Source organism: Cygnus olor, chromosome 4 (assembly GCF_009769625.2).
Source record: "Cygnus olor isolate bCygOlo1 chromosome 4, bCygOlo1.pri.v2, whole genome shotgun sequence".
In the NCBI taxonomy this organism is placed as follows: Eukaryota; Metazoa; Chordata; class Aves; order Anseriformes; family Anatidae; genus Cygnus; species Cygnus olor.
Genome location: NC_049172.1, coordinates 58,776,654 through 58,796,884, shown reverse-complemented (window position 1 = coordinate 58,796,884; position 20,231 = coordinate 58,776,654). Strand labels below are relative to the sequence as shown.

At 38.9% G+C, this 20,231-nt stretch overlaps 1 protein-coding gene across 4 annotated transcripts in view; it reads right to left on the bottom strand.

Annotated features, from left to right (window-relative positions):
• The window catches only part of CCDC149 (coiled-coil domain containing 149), a 70,078-nt gene that overhangs the window by 40,912 nt on the left and 8,935 nt on the right, over positions 1–20,231 (bottom strand). For all 4 annotated transcript variants that reach the window (XM_040554980.1, XM_040554979.1, XM_040554978.1 and 1 more), the window contains exons 3-7: positions 20,124–20,162; positions 10,284–10,391; positions 4,376–4,492; positions 2,706–2,878; positions 1,292–1,364 (exon numbers count right to left, since the gene is read on the bottom strand). In XM_040554980.1, the coding sequence (XP_040410914.1) occupies positions 1,292–1,364; positions 2,706–2,878; positions 4,376–4,492; positions 10,284–10,391; positions 20,124–20,162 (510 nt within the window). The remainder of the gene's footprint in view (positions 1–1,291; positions 1,365–2,705; positions 2,879–4,375; positions 4,493–10,283; positions 10,392–20,123; positions 20,163–20,231) is intronic.

The window sequence follows — 20,231 nt, the reverse complement described above, 5'->3', positions numbered from 1 at the left end:
AAAAAGTTCTACTTTACTCCTTTCATTAGGAGTAAAAAATCTGAATTGGATTTTGGTCTCAGAACTTCTCCACAGGGCCTGACGCTACACTGATAGTATCCTATGGGTTGTATACTATGGGACAGCATCCTATGGAAGTGTGATCTTCCTGGAATATCACAGCACAAACAGTTTTTGCAATGTTAAAAGACTCATTCTGCCTCACTGCAATATTTATTGTAGTCTCTCCAACCCCTTACCCTAACCCCATGCATTTTTAAGACTTGTCTATTTTTGAACAAACTGATGACTGCCGGTGAAGATGCTGCAGTATTCTGTAGACAGTATTGGTCGGGAACAAAAGCAGACCTTCCCCGGCATTTCTCTAGATAGGGTTCAAACAGAAAACTCAAACTCCTCCTATCAGAACTTCTGTAAGTCCTTTCAGGAGAAAACACTGACTTTCAGGACTTAACAGCAGAATGATCCTGCTATAAAAGTCCAGCTCTTGCAAAACAACTACAGTTATGTGAAACCCCTGAGACCACCAAGATGTTCAGTTCTCACCCGTGAACTAACTTAAACTCTGAGATACCATGTCATAAACGTGTACAGACACTGAAATGAACTTGGCAATACTTTCAGAATTTTTCATCATGCACAAAAAGCAATTAGTGCTATGACTGCTTCACAGTGACCTAAATGGTTAAGCAGTCCTACTGATGGTCCTAAGACAACCATTCCCATGCCCTGACAAGCAGTCCTCTTCTCCCACTCTGCAAAATCACATACAGAAGAGAATAAAAGTGCTTGACTTCAGGAAAGAGCAAGAATATTTCGCCCTTGAGGTTCAGTCCTGAACGTTTACTGCAAACCAATATAGAGCTTAACCCAGGAACGAAGGAACCATGAAGACTTAGCACTCATTGGGAACAAACAGTGGTACCATTAGGGAACATGGAGGCAAGAACTGCTTGTGACAGGAATGCAGCTGCAGCTGTTTCCCACACACTGTGTGACTTGCTACTTTTTACCTACCAGCCACAGAACTTAAAAATAAAATAAAATTAAAATTGCTTCACTTTTCCAAGTGCCCCTAATAGTTAACATGTCGTTCTACATCAGCTGAAAAGCCTACAAGATTACCGAGCATGTAATATGTATACATGCTAATATTGTCAGCATGTTAAAAGTGATTTTTCTTTGAAAGCATAATTTTGTTCTTTTAATGCATATAAACCCAAGAATGAACAATAACCTCCATGAACAACAAAGCACAGTTTAGATGACAGATACATTGAGAGGATTTTACCTTATATTTAGTAATATTAGACTTAAGAAGGTTGACTTCCTCTTGAAGTTGCTTTAATCTCTCTTGAAGATACCTGAAAAAAAAAAGTCATCTTTTACATCCTGTTAGATTCAGTATTGCCTCAAGTGCTCCTCTTTACTATGTGGAATGTCCTCTCTTTGAATTACTGAGAATTCTTTTCCCTCTACAGTTTTCAGAGGGATAAAATAACAAAATCTTAACTGCTCTTGACCCCATCAAAATTTTAGTAGGGAAACAAATTGTATCAGAAAAGTAGGCTGCCCTTCTGTTACATTTGTCAAGAATCTTGCACAACCATACTGTTTCTCAGGATTTTGGGGTCTTCTGTGCCTGAAAGCTTGTAAGATGGACACTTAAGATTTGTATATATGTCAACACAAGAGTCAACTATGCAGAGCTTTTGCATTGCAGTTATCACTCTCTCACATGGCACTTCTCATTAGCAATCACAAAGCATAGCTGAAAAATGGTACACAGTAACTAAAACAATACTATTCTTCCTTACAAAGTCTATGCACTTGGATTAGACAGCTATGAAATATATTTTTGGGGTATAAAGGGTTTATATAATATCCTCTTTTGTAGTGCTATTGCAGCTGCATTAAGGTTAGTAACAATTTAGAAGAAAAAAAAATTGACACTGACATCAGGAGCAGGGGGGCTTAAATTGATACAGAACTTGGTAGGCCATACAAAACAGAACAAAACACTGGAAATGCTGGGAGGAAGTAATGCCTTTGGTATTACACTTTCCTACCTGAAGTGTAAGTCTCTGTAAAGGGAAAGTGTCTTACAAGCTCCATGTCACTGTAACGTACTTGTTGACATTAAGGGAGGTACCTGCCATAGCTCTGCCAGCAACTCTTCTCTTTTGCCCTTAGCAGAGACCATAAAACACTTTTTTTTTCCACAGCAGAGACAAGAATATCTACATGAGTAAGTTCATAAGCAAAGCACTGTTGGGAAATCGTTCCCTGTTGACAACCTCTCCCTGTGGTGAGATGTCCAAAATTGTTAACTAAGAGTACTTGAAATCCATGTTTACAATTCAGGCTTAGCCCACTGCAGCTCACTAGGAGGTTCTTAAAACACTGATTTTTAATATTCTTGGTTTTGGTCCCATACAATGATGGGGATGAAGAGGCCTGCACTTCTCTTCCTTTTCCACATTTAGCAATATTTGGGAGTATCTTGAGATGTATCACTTACATCTCTGCAGCCAAATAAAACATTAGTAATTTCCTGCAACTTGACTTTCTCAATATTCTTTGATGGTTGGCTAGAGCAGAAACAAAATATACAAAACAAATAACCGAAATCTCTTAGCTATAATTCTAGGATGTATTTTCGTTACGGTTTTGTTGTGACTCAGTGAGCTTTGTCATGCGCTCACCTGTTCTCCATGCACAGAGCATCTATGTCGATGATACGATTCTCATGTCCTCCTAAGACATGATTAAGTTCTTGGTTTAGTCTATCAGACTTATCTTGGTAAAAAGAGCGTTCTTCTTTAACATCCTGTAACTCATCCAGTGCAGCTTGAAGATCATGTCTCAGAGTCTCGATCTGAAAAGAAAGGAACTGTATCACTGTTTTGAAGTCTATAAAAAATTGCATAGTGCACAAACTGAAAACAGCAACAAGCACTATGTGTCTGAACAGGATTGATTTTGGACAGTCAAAAGTCTTTCCCCGCATTATAATCCCCAGTATTTTTACCCTATTTTGGTATTATTTTGTTAATTTGAATTTAAATAACTTTAGCAATTAGACTTGTTTTACAAAATTTCTACAAAATGACTAAAACCTAACATCAAAATAAACCTTAATTCATACAGTAACTTCGCTAAGAACACATTAAGCTTGTTTTGGGACACAATTTCCAGGACTCCAAGGTTAAACTAAACAAAATTACAATTTTGCAAATTCGGAGGATGAAATAGAAAAAAAAATCTGTAATTTTTTACAGGAAAAAAATACAGAAAAAACAGTATTTGTACTAATTACAGGATTTTCAGCAATAAAGCTCCACAGAGTAAGAAAAGGAACTGAGGAAAGTACAAAATAAGCCAGCATGGAATTGGCAGGGTGAGCTTTGGTATTAAACAAAAGGGTGAAAGAGCCCAGTATAGAAAGTACTCAGGGACAAAGAGCTTCGAACTTCCAAGGAGAGGAAACATTGAATGTTGAATAAAGCCTGCAAAGAGCTGAGAAGTCTCCATGTGCAGCTCAAAAAACTCTGATAAGCCAGAAAAAGACAACAGAAAAACAGGTGACGAAGCCACGTGCTGGACAGATAGAGAACTTGGGAACAGAGGTCACAGAGAGACTCAAATTGGGAAAAGCGCAAGTGCAGGCAACAGTCCTTCTGGTAAACTAGAGGAGTATTGCATTCGGAGTGAAAACTGAGAATAAGAAATTTGCACCTTCTCCTGGATCACGGAATGGCTCGTTGAGGGTGTCATTGGTAGGAATGAACATGAATCAACAGAAAACATAAACCCTAAAACCGACTCAGAAAGCTATGAATCAGTATTAGGGAAAGATGGGCTGGATAGTGCATGGTACGTAATATTAATGCAGACCTGAGGTAGGAAGAAGAGAGGTCTTATTCAAGATTTTTTCCAAAGGGAGGAACGAATGGCTAAGACGTAAGAGGAAGAACAAACAACCTTAAATCTCCTACTGAAAACTTGATTCAGAGGAGTTTGAATTTGATTCATCACCCACGACATATTGTGTTGAATACTATGCACAACAGCTTACACTAAGTCTCTTTCATCGACGATACTGTTCTCACAATTTGTTGCTGTACACTACAAGAAGAGGATCATCGATAATCTTGAGAAGGAATTCCTGAGATGAGTAAATTCAGTAATTACCATGCATGCATGCTTAAATTAGTGCTCAATAAGAACAGTACCTGTAAAAAATCCCACCACCTTCACCACTATGTGCAGTGCTAATCAGCTACCAGCTCTCAAAACACAAAAGCAGCTGTCATTTACTTGCTATTACACAAGCTCTGTAAAACACGACAGGATGTGCCCGTTTCGTTATTACTTGTTCTCGAGCCTTCTCCAACTGTTGAACAAGATCCTCACGTTCATGTGCTGCAAAGTGGCGAGCCCCAACTTCATCATCTCCAAGTCTTTGCTTTGCTATTGTCATTCGAAGGAGCTGTAATTACAAAGACAGATTCCATTAGCAAGAGAACACGGGCTGTAGCATCAGAGTACACCTGTGTTTGAAAGTAGGGCTGTCAGATTTCATCTCTTACAGGGCAAACAGCTGGTATTTAAACCAGAGGGAATTTTCTGAGCCGAGGGCTCCATCCTTGTCTCAGTGAAAAATTCCAGACAAACACTCAAACATAACATGAGCTGCATTAGGCCCTGCAACAATAGTCACCAGAGCATACAAATGATGAAAGACCATGTGAACACGAAAATGTGGTCAATATTTTTTAGAAGTGACAGAACCAATTCTGGTCAAACAAAGGAGACAATTCTCAGAAAACCGTTTTCACAAATTTCATAAAACCTAAAAGGAGGCTATAGCAAGGTGGGGATTGGTCTCTTCTCCCAGGCACTAAGTGATAAGACATGAGGAAATGGCCTTAAGTTGTGCTAGGGGAGGTTTAGGATTGTTATTAGGAAAAAAAAATTCACTGAGAGTGTTGTGAAGTATTGGAACAGGCTGTCCAGGGAGGCAGTGGAGCCACCATCCCTAGAGGTCTTCAAAACGCATGTAGATGTAGTGCTTAGTGGCGTGGTTTAATGGCGGACTTGGCAGTGATAGGTTAAAGGCCGGGTCAGATGATCTCAGAAGTCTCTTCCAACCTAAATGATTCTACAATTCTACAAGCAGATCTTAAAATTATCTGCAGCAGAGAACAAGCAGTTTTCATAGTCAAGGAAAAAAGACATAAGCTAGCTTGCCCAGCTTCACTTTACCTACAGCACTTAAAATCCCTGCGCTACACCAGTGCAATTTGTATTAACACCTGTTTACCTGTTTATATAATTTGTTTGCGTGTTTTTTGATTACTCACAAAAGTTAATTCATGCTAAAAACAAACAAAAAAATGGGCCAACACAAATGCATTGGCCCAGATGTGCAAACATCTAATGAACTCATCAGCTTTGTGCCTGCTGAAAACCTGACTTGAATTAATACATTTGCATGAAATATCTGAGGCAGACACCAACTACGTTTCAAGAATTGTGGAGCATTACAATAACAGTCTATAAGGCACTCCACATTTTCAGTTATTTATACTGTGTACAACTAGGCAAAAGCGTTGCCTCCCCATGGCCTATCTTGTAGGAGCTCCACAGAGACTAGAGCAACTCGCCATGATAACCAGCCTGACTTTCCCCATATTCGACTGCACCCAGGAATTAATGTACATCATTATATTGCAGAGTTAGAAAAAAATGAATCTTCTGAAGTAGAAGATTGTACATTAAAATCTATCTTTGGTATTTATGGGATGCCAGTCACTATAGCTGCAATGTGCCAATTAAAATCCTGCTGATGCAAGACAGACTACCAAAATCATCCTCCCTGCTTATTTCAGCTCCAGTTCAGTGCAGCTCAGTGAAGCCAGTACCACTTGATCTGATAAGCAGTTCACTTGCTCAGGGGAAGCAGTGCACCCCCACTTAACTCCTTTTGGCAAACTGCATTTCCCTCTCCCCACAGAGAAGCTACAGCTCAGTCAGGAAGGCTGAATGGATCCTAGAAGATACAATTCCTATTAATTTTTTATCAAAACAAATAGCAAACTATTAACTCAAAAAGGCTGCTAGCAAATTCTGGAATGATTTTATAGCTATGGGATTATTTTTTTAAATGCTAAAAGGCTGATAAGCAAAAGGCATGGTAATGTGATTTAATTCAGTTAGATTAATTAAATTCCTATAATCTTTCTCCGAGATTATCAGCAACAAAGGTAGTCGGAAACAAATGTAGTAACATTTTAAGGACTCAACCTTGTTCAGAAAAACTGGAAACAGGAAGGGGAAAAAATCACAGTTTACCAAGGCACTCGATGCCTGCAGCAGAGCAGAGCTCTGTAACGCCTAGCACCAGGCTGGGAACTGTATCAGAGCTGTGACTCATGCACAAAGACTAACCCTCCTCCAGCCCGGGAGAGAGTGTGCATCAGGTGCAATTACATCCGCAAGCAATTATTCCTTGCAAGGTCAAACAGTCTGCCAATAAAAGGAAAACTATTTACTAAGAACTTTGAGGGGAAAAAAAAAGTATGAAGTCTTACAAAACGAATGCTTCAGAAACGCAAATTTGGTCAGTAAAAGAAGCACTATAACCATGCGTAAGACAAAGTAAAATACCAATCCATAAAACGAGAGAGTGCTTCTTCCAGACAGGTGGCCAATCAGAGAGTTGAGAGGGCAGAACAGGCCAAGTCCTCTAATTCTGCGTTGCGGATGTCTCATGAGGCAGCACCACCTACTATAAAATTCTTCCCTTAAAACGCTGTGACCCAAAGAGACACTCCGTGTTATGCCAGAGGGTGAAGGGTTTATTTCATATTTTAGTGTTTTATCATAAATTTTATACACCTGCCCTCTGGCTGCTGTATTTTTATTTCTATCATTCAGAAATCACTGATGAAAGAACCAGTCAACTTCGTTTTGCAGCCACGGAATAGGTTAACACTACCCCTCAGGAAGCTGTAAACAGTGTTCGTGGCAGAGTGGATTTAAATTAATGGCACCTTACCAGAGGCAGCTCCTGTTTGTCAAGAGCCAACATATTGTTAACCAAACCAATCGGTGCTTCAAGCCATCAGTTTGTATTACTTAAATATTACACCTTTCTCTTTATCAGTGTCAGCTAAAATAATTATCCATGAAGTAGCAGCTCTGTAGCAGTAACACAATGCCCCAGACAGGCATCACTGTGATAGCTGGTGTGCAGGCTAGGAGTCAAAAGACAATGCCAGTGCCAAAGTTTTATGCTCTCGGTTATCAACAAAACATGCAGAAGAAAAAGGGAAACAAGCACAAAGAGTAAATTCTTCGTGGAAGGCAGAAACCATCGTGTTTAGCCACAGTTGCTGACAGCAATTATCTTCACCACATTGCCTACAAAATCCTAAGGGGTTGACCACAACTATGCAAATTTGCAACATTAAGCCCCAGTTCTGCCCAAACATATGCACCACATTTAACATTTTGCACTGTTGCTGCCTTATAAGAAGGAATTGTCAGTAATACAGCAGCTATCGTTTTCCATGCGTCTTCCTCTCACTTAGCACTGCCCTCGACAGCTTACAAAATAACGTCCTTCCATGGGTAGGAATACAGGTGAAGGCAACTGAGTCACTTAGTCTTCCAGAAGCCTCCAGTTTCTTTTGTGCCTTCCATTTTCTGCCCTTTATGAGAAAGAAGGAGATTTCATAACTATCCTCCTCTAAGTTTCAGTAATTGTTCTCCAAGCATTGCTGCCAGAATGTTAGGAAAGACAGGATTTACAAATAACTGTATCATAAACACAGAATAGCTTTCATGTGTCAGAGCTGATAAGAGATTGTGATCAATCATAAAAATAAATAGTCTTACATATCTGTTGCTGGAGTGCTGCAGTCTGACTACTGCTGTATTCCTGAAACTGCAGCAACAAATCCTTCCAGAGACTTCCTGGATAAGTTTTATTTCTGCCTGTTTGACTCTAGTTGAAACTAAATGAAAAAATTAGTCCATTTAAGACAAATGCAAGCAATTTGTCATTGCCTAACTGATGACATACTTAACATGATTTCAAAAACACGTAAACTATCGGCAGTTTAAGGTCTTCTTGCTAATCCAAGTGACTGTACCCTACTAGTAGCAAACATTAAAGCAGTTAAAAACAAGTCAAGCCTTCAAAACATTTTATTATCAATAGAGCTAATGTGTGATATTTAAAGAGTTTTTTTTTTCTTTTTTAGTCCTACAAAGCTCTTGCCATTCAGTGACAAAGCCTGCATGAGTCACCCCTGCTCAGACATAGGCAGAATTGTTCATCCATAAGCAGCTTCACTTGCTGCAAAAGCAGCTGTTTGTTCATCTCTTGCCAGAAGTAAGGTTGACGTAGACCAGCTGGGCAAGATGCCCTCCCTCACTTTGGTAAAAGCAAAGGGAAGAATGCAGGGGAAAAAATGTAAGAACAAGCAAATTATTATAGTTCTTTGTTTTGTTTTTATATATCCCATGCGTTATCTGGACTTCAGCGCCTGAAGTAACCCAGCTGCCAGTACAGGAGAACTGATGAGCAGAACAGACTGGCTTCGGGAACAAGTGTAGAATTTTATCACCCAAACTAGAAGGCAGAAAAACCTGACACAGGAGGAAAGTGTTAAATCCCTCAGAGAGATGGCAATGCTTTTTTAGGCACTTCAAAAAACAGCAACCTGACTCTAAAATAAGCTCTATTTCTCCTTTACTAGAAAAGTGAAGAGTGTGTTCCAAAAATGAAAATCCTAGTCTAAATTAATCCCTCTCTGATGCAATTCATTCCGCCCCCTCTTTATTTAGTGATGCAGTATTTTGCACCTTCTGGACAGGGGCATGGTGGGTGGAATGACTCTTTTTATATTCTTCCATTCCTTATGAGAGTCACGAATTTAAATTCATGCCAAGAATACAGATATTACAAAGACAACCAGCTAGTACCAAGTTAACTTGCAAAGGCAGGTCTAAACAATACCATTTTGATCACAAAGAAGCAGGCTCTGTGTTAACCAAGATGACGATGTTATAAGGAATTAGAACAGGTACATAACCTCAATATTTAAATATGCTTTAATTGTATCACCTTCGTGTTCTGTTTGGATTAACAAATCCTTGTTACTTGTTCAGGACTGGTTTGGGAAAGGCTGTATAGAGTAACATTCATACGTGAGAACTGCAAGGCGCTGCCTTCTACACTGTAGTATAGTTCAAACAATAATATATAAATAAAAAGAGCCCTGGGGAAGCTGGTCTTTGAAGACTTGAGGAAGTTACACAAAATGCTACCCATACTACAAATTCAGGTCTCTTATGACCATTTCACCAACTCCCTCCACCCTTCCAGGGAAGACCTTTGTGACAAACAATGAGTAACATTGCATTATCACAACATGCTTATGTTTGAAATAAAATACAATGAAAAGAAAAAACCCACTTGAACAAGTAAAATAAAACTATTTCTATTCACATTTTTAAATCCCTTAACATTAAAACAGTAGTTCAGGGAGGAAAAGTTACTGCTCAATGTTTGTCTCATTTTTTTTACTTTGTGAACCACCGCAACTGGTCTCAAATTCAACCTCTCACTAGTTTGATCTCTGAATGTACTTTTGCATACGCTCCAGCTGTGAATGTTACACACATTTGGCTTGAGTTTAAATATTTCAATTAACAGAGACAACAGGAGTTTGATTAATACCAAATGGCAGATTTTGAGCAATGTTCCACATAACTTGCTAAATTTAGCAATAAAATAAATTGTTTATGTAAGGGGAACAGGGTGATCACCTGCTCCATATTTTTGAACGGAAAAATTACGCTTCTCCTGGTTTTATCATCTACTAACATTTTGCATTTTCATTGCAGTGAAAAATATCACACGACAAAGATGAAATGTTTATGCATATAAGGGGAAATATTACTAACAAAATATATTAAAAAAAAACAACAACCCTGAGATCACTAAAGCAAGACACAATGCAGTATTTATAATTAAGGATAAGTGAGCAAAAGCAGAATACAAAAATATAAAACAAGCTGTACTTACTGGTATCCTACACATGCTTCTTTTGTTCTACTGTTTTGAGCATTTATTGCAACCCAAATTTTCTAGAAGTACTGTAACCCATTGTTTTCATTTACTTCTTTTTTTCCTAAGAAGTAAATGTAAAACTCCAGCACAGTTTACATATTCCAGGCTATTTACTGATAAAGTAAGTTAGTAATACCTTATTGTCCCCTTGTACTTCTCCCAGTCTCTGCTGAAGCTCCCTAATCTCTTCTCCAAGATGCTTATTTCGATCTTGAGCCTCACTCAGTAGCTGAGTAAGATTTGCCTAGAAAAGAAGCAAGTATCAGTCAAAAGTTAGTGCCTATGGAGAAAAGTACAAGTGGCGACTGAAACAAAACACTAGATTTACTCTTTATCTGACAATTTTTATTGCTGTTGGTACCCAGACTTCATACTTCATTAGAGAGAGAACAAAGGTCACCAGGGCTCCTTCTTCTTTAACAGCAGAAAATACACACAGCATATGTGCATCCACACTTCCAGAACAGCATACAAAACCCAAGCAAAACAAAGTGAAAATATCTATTCTAGTTCTGGTATCTTGGTTGGCACAAAGAACAAAACAGAGTGCTTTGACAGTATTTATATAAAGTTGCCAAAATTATAGTTTTAAACTTACATATAATTAGACAAATGGCATAGCTGAGAAATAATTATGATCTGATTATATTCTCTCATAGTGTTTCAAGCAGACTCCTATCCAGTAAGGCAGATGCCAGCCACAGTCTCTGTCCCAGTGTGGAGTTGTACCATGGATTATCCAGCGGCACAGAACTTCAGACATGGTGTGACTTGGGGTGTTAGGCAGTAAGGAACCCTCAGCAAAAACAGAAGAGAAAGCTAGAGGTGAATTCACTCAGGGAAGAAACAAACAAAAAAGCCCCCCAGGTAAGTCAAAAGTTATCACTCACGCTATCTTACTAAGTCGTAAGGTGAGAAGTCTGGTCTATACTTTTACAATTAAATTCCATCAGCTTGATCACTAACCAAAAAATAAGCACTACCTTCCTTTCCAATCTATGATATCTGAAAAAGAACAAATACTGCAAATAAATGCATTATATTTTCCCCTAAAAATATCCCAGAAATACACAAACATTGACTCAGCACAGGAAAAGCGCATCAAAATTACATCTCTTCTAAGAGCATTATAATAATCATGGTGGCTAATACACAGTCTTTCAAGACATTTCCTATGGTCAGGTAGGTATGTCACCCCCTGCCATAAATCTGAAGGGTATAAAAAGAAATGGAAAAAGAATTTTCAGCTCTTCTAAGCATGACTTGGTAAAGCCCCATGAGGCAATATTTCTAGGTTAACCTTACACACAGTCCCTGGCTTTGAGGCCAATGCATCAGCTGACTGTTCCCAGTTCTCTCTTAATACCTGTGGTTCACTTTTAGTGCCCCTACTTGGTGTTCTCCTCTTTCTACTCCCTCATTTCTCTATTTTGATCTCTTTTTCTTTTGCAGTCCTGCTTTTCTACCCTGTCATTCTCACTTGACAGTCTCATAGGATGTGTTTGTTGAACTTTCTCTTTAAAACCCATACACTATCAAACCAACAAGGTATCTGACAGCCATTCCTGCAATCTGCTTGTTTACTAAATGTTATTTCCACATGTCTTGTTTTGTATTTGAGACAACTGTTAACATGAATATAGCTAGGCATGCATCCAACCAATTGCAGGATCAGACTACTATACTACAATCAGCCGGAACTTTTGTACATCGATACATGAAGAAGCTGGCTCCAAACTCCAACTGGACTAAAAGAGGCGATAGTTTCAAACTTCTGAACAGGAAAAATAACTCAAGAAACTGATGCTTCCTACTAGATTCACTGTTTCAAGCCTGATTCACTGCTACAGTGTCTGTTCTTCTGGTGGTCTGAGATCAAAGGCTCAGAAGAAAGTAACTTTCCCACAATTCTGGAAGAGATTAAAGCATTTCTTAAATTACTGATAAACCTAAAGACTACGTATAAAATAACTTGGGAAAAGACTGTAATAGCAAAAAAATGTAAATATCCCAAAACTGCAGGGCCAAAATTACCTGCCTGTCATTTTGTTTTCTAGACAGCAACCACTTAAGCAATGTGAACAGTTCCTCAAGTGTGCTTTGGTAGAATTCATTTTTTTCTACACGTGAAATAAATGAGTAACAGTCATTTATACACCGAATGAACCAAGAAGCTTCAGAACACATTCAGTCAATGGTTCTGAGAGGTACTTCTTAATGCTGTTTAAAAGAAACAAAACAAAAACCCCATGTTTGCAGGAAATTGCATTTAAGCTGAAGTATCTATGGCTAATGCTAGATGCAATTTACTTTGAAGAAAGCTTACTTTCAATCAAGGCCATCCAACTACCAAACTTAGCTAGTTGAAAGGAACACCATTTGCACAATCCTCTCCAAAAACGTTCTATTTATAAAGTCCTTTTTTATGATGAATCTGAACAACTCCTAACACTGCAATAGCACATGTAATTTCAACACCTGGGAAGAGCTCAGTCACTAATCAGTGCTTACAGCTACAGCACCAGGATTCCAGCAGTCTGTAGTCAAAATCTGGCTCCCAGTAACTGCAGAAATGCATTACCATGCCTATACTAAATCTTCCTGCTCAGATTTATTTCCTTTAAAACCATTTCTCTGGGATTGCAATTCTATGCTGAATTTTATTTGTCAGTCACATAAATGACTTAACGTGACAAAAACCTCTATATTCGAGACAGGGATTTTGGAAGAAACTTTAAACGAAGAATTTTAGACACCAAAATAAAACAGCCTCATTTAAGTATGCTAAGAGCATTACAATGAGCTAAGTATAGACGTGCTCCTTAATGCAAAGCTTCGATTCTACTTCTGCTCGACCAAAACAGCCGAGCGATGTCACAGAAGCAGTCTCCAGCAATTATTCATTTCCCTGGCTTAGAGGTTCCATACAACATGTAATTTAGATTGTTCCCAGTTTTAAAGGTTTTGGCAAGACCTCATTAAAGCTCTCGGTTAAAAGTAGATAGAAGGAGAAATATTTGATTTTCAGGTGCTCTGCTGGGCTTAAGGGAGCCAGCCAAGAAGATACTTTGAACGACACCTGGACTTGGTAGCACTACTTTGGCACATACAAGCAAACATACCATATGGTTGAAAGATGATAAAACTAACAATGGGGGGACTGGCTTCGTGAACCTCTAAGCGTGTATTTTTTGAAGAAAGGGGAGAAATCTATGCAAGGAGAAAGGTGATTCATTTTTCCACCTGGCAACTTCTCAATATTCATGGACCAAACACAGAACTCACTTAGAAATTCAAGACAAGTTACTTTAGCAGACAATAAAGTTCCTTTCATTTACCTGCGTAACGCAGAACAATTCTCAGAAAATTAGTCAAATTCAGTTCTCTGTATTCAGTTTCTCCAACAGTTTCTTTTGATTCTAGGTAAAAACTTAAAAAGACTCCTTTAACTGCCAGAGACTTCACTTCTTTCACCCATACTATTCAGAGCTTCATCTTCAAATGATGTGGAGAGATTTCTCACCTGGGGTTAAGGGAGGAAAAGATGCAGAGGTGTATACCCTTCTGCTGCCTCATCTCTTCTTGCCTCTACGACAGTCCAAAACAGTGGAAACTGTCCGTGTCTCCTGCCTTCTCTCAACACAACCATTTGTAATAGTAATTAACAGATAGCACTTCATTCAAGCATATCAGAGAATCTCTCCAGAGCTCTGTCCACCTCTGGAGACTTTCAGTTTATGGTATTCTTGAGCTTCTGCAGCATGACAAGCAATTTCTTTTATATGTCTGCCACAGGAAGCTTGCCTGCACCATCTGAGCACAGTCCATTCCCCACTACCACACTAGACATAAGAAACTGTGCCCACATTGCTTTTTCCTCTGACCAAAAGCAAGAGAGACCACTGGCAAAGATCCCACTAGACACTAGGAAGAAAGGAGAAAAAAGATTGATGTGGGAGTGCCCAGTGGGAAGCACCTACCTTTACTAGGTAGGGGGGAAACAAAGCAACATAAATCAGACCGGCCCACAGAGCAAAAGATTCAATCCTTCAGTGGGGTGGAATCACAGACCTGACCCTTTTCCACCTAGACTTTGTTAAAATTCTCGAGAACATTTCTGGGACTGAAGGTTGAGGAGAGACTTACTTTTAGCTGTGCATGAACATCTCAAACTACTGATGAAAATACCTATATTTATGTATTAACGTAAGTCTGTAAATAGCTGTCAGACAGCAACAGATCTTTGCTCACTACTGACCCACAGAATTTGAACTGATGACACAAAAGAAAAAATAGAAATAAAATGTAACTCCAAATAGTCTCTGACATTATGCACTACCCTTGAATTTGGCTCCTTTAACTATTTTGCAAATCTAGCCACACATACACAGTGTTATTTTTCTTCATACCACTTTAAAAATGATGGATAGTAACACATTCTTTAATATACTTCTCAATTCTCTTGCACATAAATCTTATCTGACATTTAAAAAAAAAAAAAGAAAAACGGACTTTCTGCCTTTAGATACTGTGATACTGTCTGAAAAAAAGTAATTTGGAATGGGGAGAAGGGGAAACTTCAAATGTACCTCTACAGTTAAAATTTATTTTTAAATAAAACCAGGCATTTCTATACTGCAGTTTACAGTCTGTTTCTTTTAGCCACACCTTCAAACAAAGAACACTGAATTATAGGGCAGATGGGAAAAAAAAAGTTTCATGAAACATTAAGCACACTTGATGGGTGCGACTGATAGTAAATTTAATTGTGGTTTCTCCTGCAATGTTTTCATATGAATGCAATGGCTGAATTAATACAGAAAAACCTGCTTTGCTTACCAACTACCACTGTTTACTCCAAGGCAGAAGAACAGCTGACCCCTCCTAGCACTACAGGTTCCTTACTATAAAAAGTAAAAATTATTCTTCTTTTTAGGTTGAAAAACTGCATAGAGAAGACTTCTAAAATTACGGTCCTGGGCATATTAAACAAAATGCACTTAAAATGGGTCATATTTCCCCAGAGAAAAACAACAGCAAAAAGCAAAACCTTGCCAAGCAGTCAAAAACAAGAAGAAATACCTCTCTTCCTCTGAGTACCTGCACCTCTGAGAACCAGGCAGGAATCCCACCCCAGAAGCACACCAGTTAAAACTTGACAGGGATTTGCAAAACAAGAAAGACTCGCTTGCATTCACATACCTTCAAGATACTCAGCAATCCGAATTTTTATAGTCATTGAAGAGAACCAACAAGCCATTCTATCACTAGACACTTTTCCCCTCCTTTACAACCAGTTTTCTGTGTGTTAGCTTAGCACAGTGCTCTGCAGGACCAAACACCCCCCAGCCAAACCCGGAGCATGTGCAGAAAGGTGACAAACAAAGGTTAGCATCAGCTACAGACTCCAAGAGGCCAGTTTTTGCAGAGCAACTTGCTATCACAGGCAGCTGAGGGTGTTAGTATTAACTATCAAATACACTTGTAGACGCTGTTCTTGTTGCCTTTGACATTCCCGGCCAGATTCAACTCAATGTGGGCTTTAGCTTTCCTACCTCCATCCCTGGCTGCTCTGACAGTATCCCTGTATTCCTCCCAGGTTAGCTGTCCTTGCTTCCACCCTCTGTGGGCTTCCTTTTTGTGTTTGAGTTTGGCCAGGTATTCCTTGTTCATCCACGCAGGCCTCCTGGAATTTTTGCCTGACTTCCTCTTTGTTAGGATGCCTCACTTTTGAGCTTGGAGGAGGTGACCCTTATAAAGCCAGCTTTGTTGGGCCCCTCTTCCCTCCACAACTTCATCCCATGGTAGTCTACCAAGCAGATCCTTAGAGAGAGCAAGGTCTGCTTTCCTGAAGTCCGGGGTTGTGAGCTTACTGTGTGCACTCCTCACTGCCCTTAAAGATCTTGAACTCCACCATTTCATGTTTGCTGCGGCCAAAGTTGCCTTTGACCCTCACGCTCCCAACAAGTCCCTCCTTGTAGGTGACAAAAAGGTCCAGCATAGCTCCTCTCCTCCAGCACAGCACCTTCCCTCTCAGATATCATGAGAAGTTAGTTGGCAGAAATTCCTTCAATGTGAAGGTTCAATAAGGTACTTCAGTCTCCCCATACTTCATATAGGTGAGAGTACTGCATCAGGTGTTTTTTTGGTGACAGCAGATTAATGCATTCAAAGAGAAATTATTAAATTTTGCTTATACAAAGACTACTATACTAGGACAGAAGATTGTTTCATAGAATCACAGAATGGCCTGGGTCGGAAGGGACCTTAAAGATCACTCAGTTCCAACCCTCCTGCCATAGGCGGGGACACCACCCACCAGACCAGGCTACTCAGGGCCCCATCTAACCTGGTCTTGAACACCTCAGTAGCTTGTTTTAACAGAAATAGCTGCTTGGAGGTTTTAGGGACAATTTAAACTATGTTATAAAGCAAAAAAAAAAAAAAAAAAAGAAAAAAGAAAATCTCTTCAACATACTGTGCGCTGTGACTAATTAACAGAATATTTATCAAGAGTATTCAGGTGCATGGGTGTGGACTAGCATCTCTATTCCACCAAAGCAAGACACAGCAACCAGAGGATAAGAGGATGTTTTAAGCATCAAGTCTGAACAGCACTCAGAATTTTGAAGAGGGACTGTCACATCTATTAGAATCAGCATTTCATCTCTCCTAGCCTCCTGTTTACTGCAGAAACTACATGTTGAAGAACAGCAGTGTCATTTCACAAAACATAATTCACAGCGTGGCCAAGAAATTCTAAATTTTGCATACTGTCACCTGTTCCTATCAATGGAATGCCAAATTTCAGCATGCAGAAACCAAAAATCTCTCCAGTGATGATGCTCTCGCATTTTGAAATCCATGGGAGTATTGTTCTCTGAAGCGTTGCAAGAACAAACGATCTCACTGTTTTTGTCTGCTACCTCACACTATGGCAGTCAGACACACGCACCTACAAACCAGGGCAAAGCACACAGGTCTCAACTTGGCACATGCATAATGTTCTTCATCTCCAAACCCTCTGAACAAAAGAGGAAATCACATTAATCTTCACAGCACCCATGTGAGATAAATACAAAATGATTGCTTACCCTGTACAGTGCTTTATCTGAAGATTTTATCTCACAAGACTCTGAATGCAGCTTTTGTGCCTCAGCACAAGGCTAGCAAAACTTCCTGAATTCATTAATTAACAAATAGTCACACTAGTCATTTTTTTCTGATGATGTCAAAAACAGTCATAAGGTAATCCCTGAAGCTTGTTTCAAAACTGAATTGTGACAACTGAGTGTATTAAGCTAGAAGCCGGAAGCAGAAGTGAAAAGGATCGAGATGGGTCCATTTGCAGCATGTCACAACATATTGCCATCTGCAACCTCCAGCCTTTCGGATGTTCTGCTTGCCCCCAAATGCCACGCTCATGAATTTACAGAAGCCAAGCTGTCTGACCAAGACTTAGTGAGTGGTTAACGTGCTCCCATGATGTCAATTCCATGGTGAATTCCAACATCAAAATCAACTCTTCATTATCCTTACCTTCCTGAAACATTTCACCACTCCATTAGTTATCCAACAATTACCCCACACCTGGCACAACATGACGTGACATTCAGCTGCAGCATTTAATAGGGAGTATTTGGTATAAAAAGAGGCCAGGAAAGCATTTACTGCTCATAGGCCGTGCTAACAATACAAACAGCCAGAAAACTACTGCAGGAGATGAGATTACAGTAGCACAATTTCTCATTCCTGCTTCTGTTGGTTGGCAGAAGGTGTACACCTAGAGCGATCTTCGACTATGTCAGAGATGTGAACCACCACACGCACAGCTTGGACAGAGAAAACACTGCAGAGCACTGCACGTTAAGATATCTTTTATATGAAAACAATTCTACACAAACACAGTCTGTAACTGCTTGCTGATTGAAATTGCCCAGTTGCATGACATTTCCATTGAAAACAAGAAAACTCTGTGTTGTGAAACAGTGAGAGAAGGCATGTGATGGAAGAGAACATATTTTAAGAAGTCACAAAGCATAATGAAGGTGAAAAATGAAGAGCTGAAGGACAAGAAATTAGCAAATCCAACCCACACTACGTTTAGGGCTGTAAATTGCAATTTCAACAATAATTTCTCATTTATAGTACAGAAATGTAAGGGACAGCAAATTGTTCAGCAGGTCACGTTTTCATCTCATTCCTGACCACAAGAACAGCACGTACATTTGTGTCACACAAAATTCATTACAGGATCAAGATCTCTGTTTTTATAAAGTGACTGTGAGGTAACAAATTTCTCTGAGCAGGCAGCTAGGTTTTTGAGCAAAAAGTGGATGGAAAAGTCCAAAAGAGCACAGAGAACTTAACTCCTTCTTAGATAAGAAAAAGCTCTCTAAGAAATGCGTTTACGTGAATAATGGAAAAAATGTTCAAAACTTTATTTTATTATGCTTTGATGCACTTCTCAAATTAAAAGTATACTCTTCTTCGGAAAGGTTATCCTAACTACTCCAGATTATATAGCTTGTACGCTATAGACATGCTTCAACAGGAAAATGAAAACTTACGAAGTGCACTAACAGCCTGTTAATGTACAGCCTAAAATATATATTGTCCTTGGGGGAGACCTCTACAATGACCCCATTTGAGAACAAGATTTTCTTTCTTTCTCTGTTACTCAGCATGAATGTATAACTTCCTCATAAAAAAAAATAAAAAAAATAAAAAGACTCCTAGCTAAATTATTAAATGACTTTCCAAGCACTTAACACATTAAGATTTGCCAAAACGTAACTGCAACTTCTGAATTTCGACTAAATTCTGCCAATACTTTAGAAGCAAGCATCGTATTTGTTTGTTTTGAAATATGGGAGAGGAATGAGAACAACATCCATGGGATGGCAAATATCCCTTCCTACTAATCTCTGTAATGATCCACATACTGCATTGCTGGGGGCTTTTTTCATTTCAATTGCATATTCTTCAGCTCCAATTTGAGTAGTCACAATGCACAAACCCTTATCTGGCCATAAACTTTTATTGGAACTCTGCTGAAATAACAGAATTTCGGATAAATTATGTGAAGTAACAAGCAAGTTAAATGATTCTATGCTGAGACACTGACTTCTTGGCAGCTATTTAAGTACATGAAGGTGTTAATATATTTCCTCTCTAAGTGTAGTTTAAAACCACCAAAACTCTGGGCCCCTAAAAATTTAATAAAATAGCAAGAACTACATGCAAACTCCTAGGGAAAGGATGATCTGTAAAATTTTTGACCCACGTTTGAAGCAGTCCAAGTCTGAGACTTTCAAGACTAGCAATTACAGTAACAACTTTTGTCCTTTGGGTTCTCCTACCCTCCCTTCTCACACATTTTGCTTTGGGTGCTATTTTTTCTCTAGAAATTAAGATAATATCAGGCTGTGACAACCAACATCCTGCAGTAGGGACACAGTTTGTGATTCTCTGGAAAAAAAAGTGAGTAGGCAAAAAGATTTTCAGAGGAACCATAAAACGCAATTATTGTTGTTCTTACCACTTATAACCCATGGAACCCAAATGACCTGGGAAAGTACCTAATGGAAAACAGTACTCACAACAATAAATTAACAACTATGGGATGCAGACAATGCACTCCCAAACTGCTTCTGAAGTATGAGAAGTTCTGGCATGAATCCATTTTAGGACTCAAAACAAGAAGGATAAACAACGAGGAAAAGAATCTCAAGTCTCTGTACACTGACCAATTTCAGTCTTAAGTGAACATAAAAGCAATAGCCATATATTCTAATCAATGACGGTTCAGATACTTCAGAATGAAATATATTTAGAAGAAAGCACAAGAAGTCTCAATTCAACATCTGTGCACAGAAATGCTTGCTTTTTACCAGTTTTCATGGTTAATATTTTCACAGTTTTGCAAAAAACTTTTGTAGCAGAATAATATTGTCAACTGAAAAATAAATCCTACCTGTTTCCTCTTTTCAGGGGGAAGGGATGGATCCCCATCCTACAAATAAACAGACACACATTATTGGCAACTTATTTCTGAAGCCAGCATCTATATTAACTTTGCAGA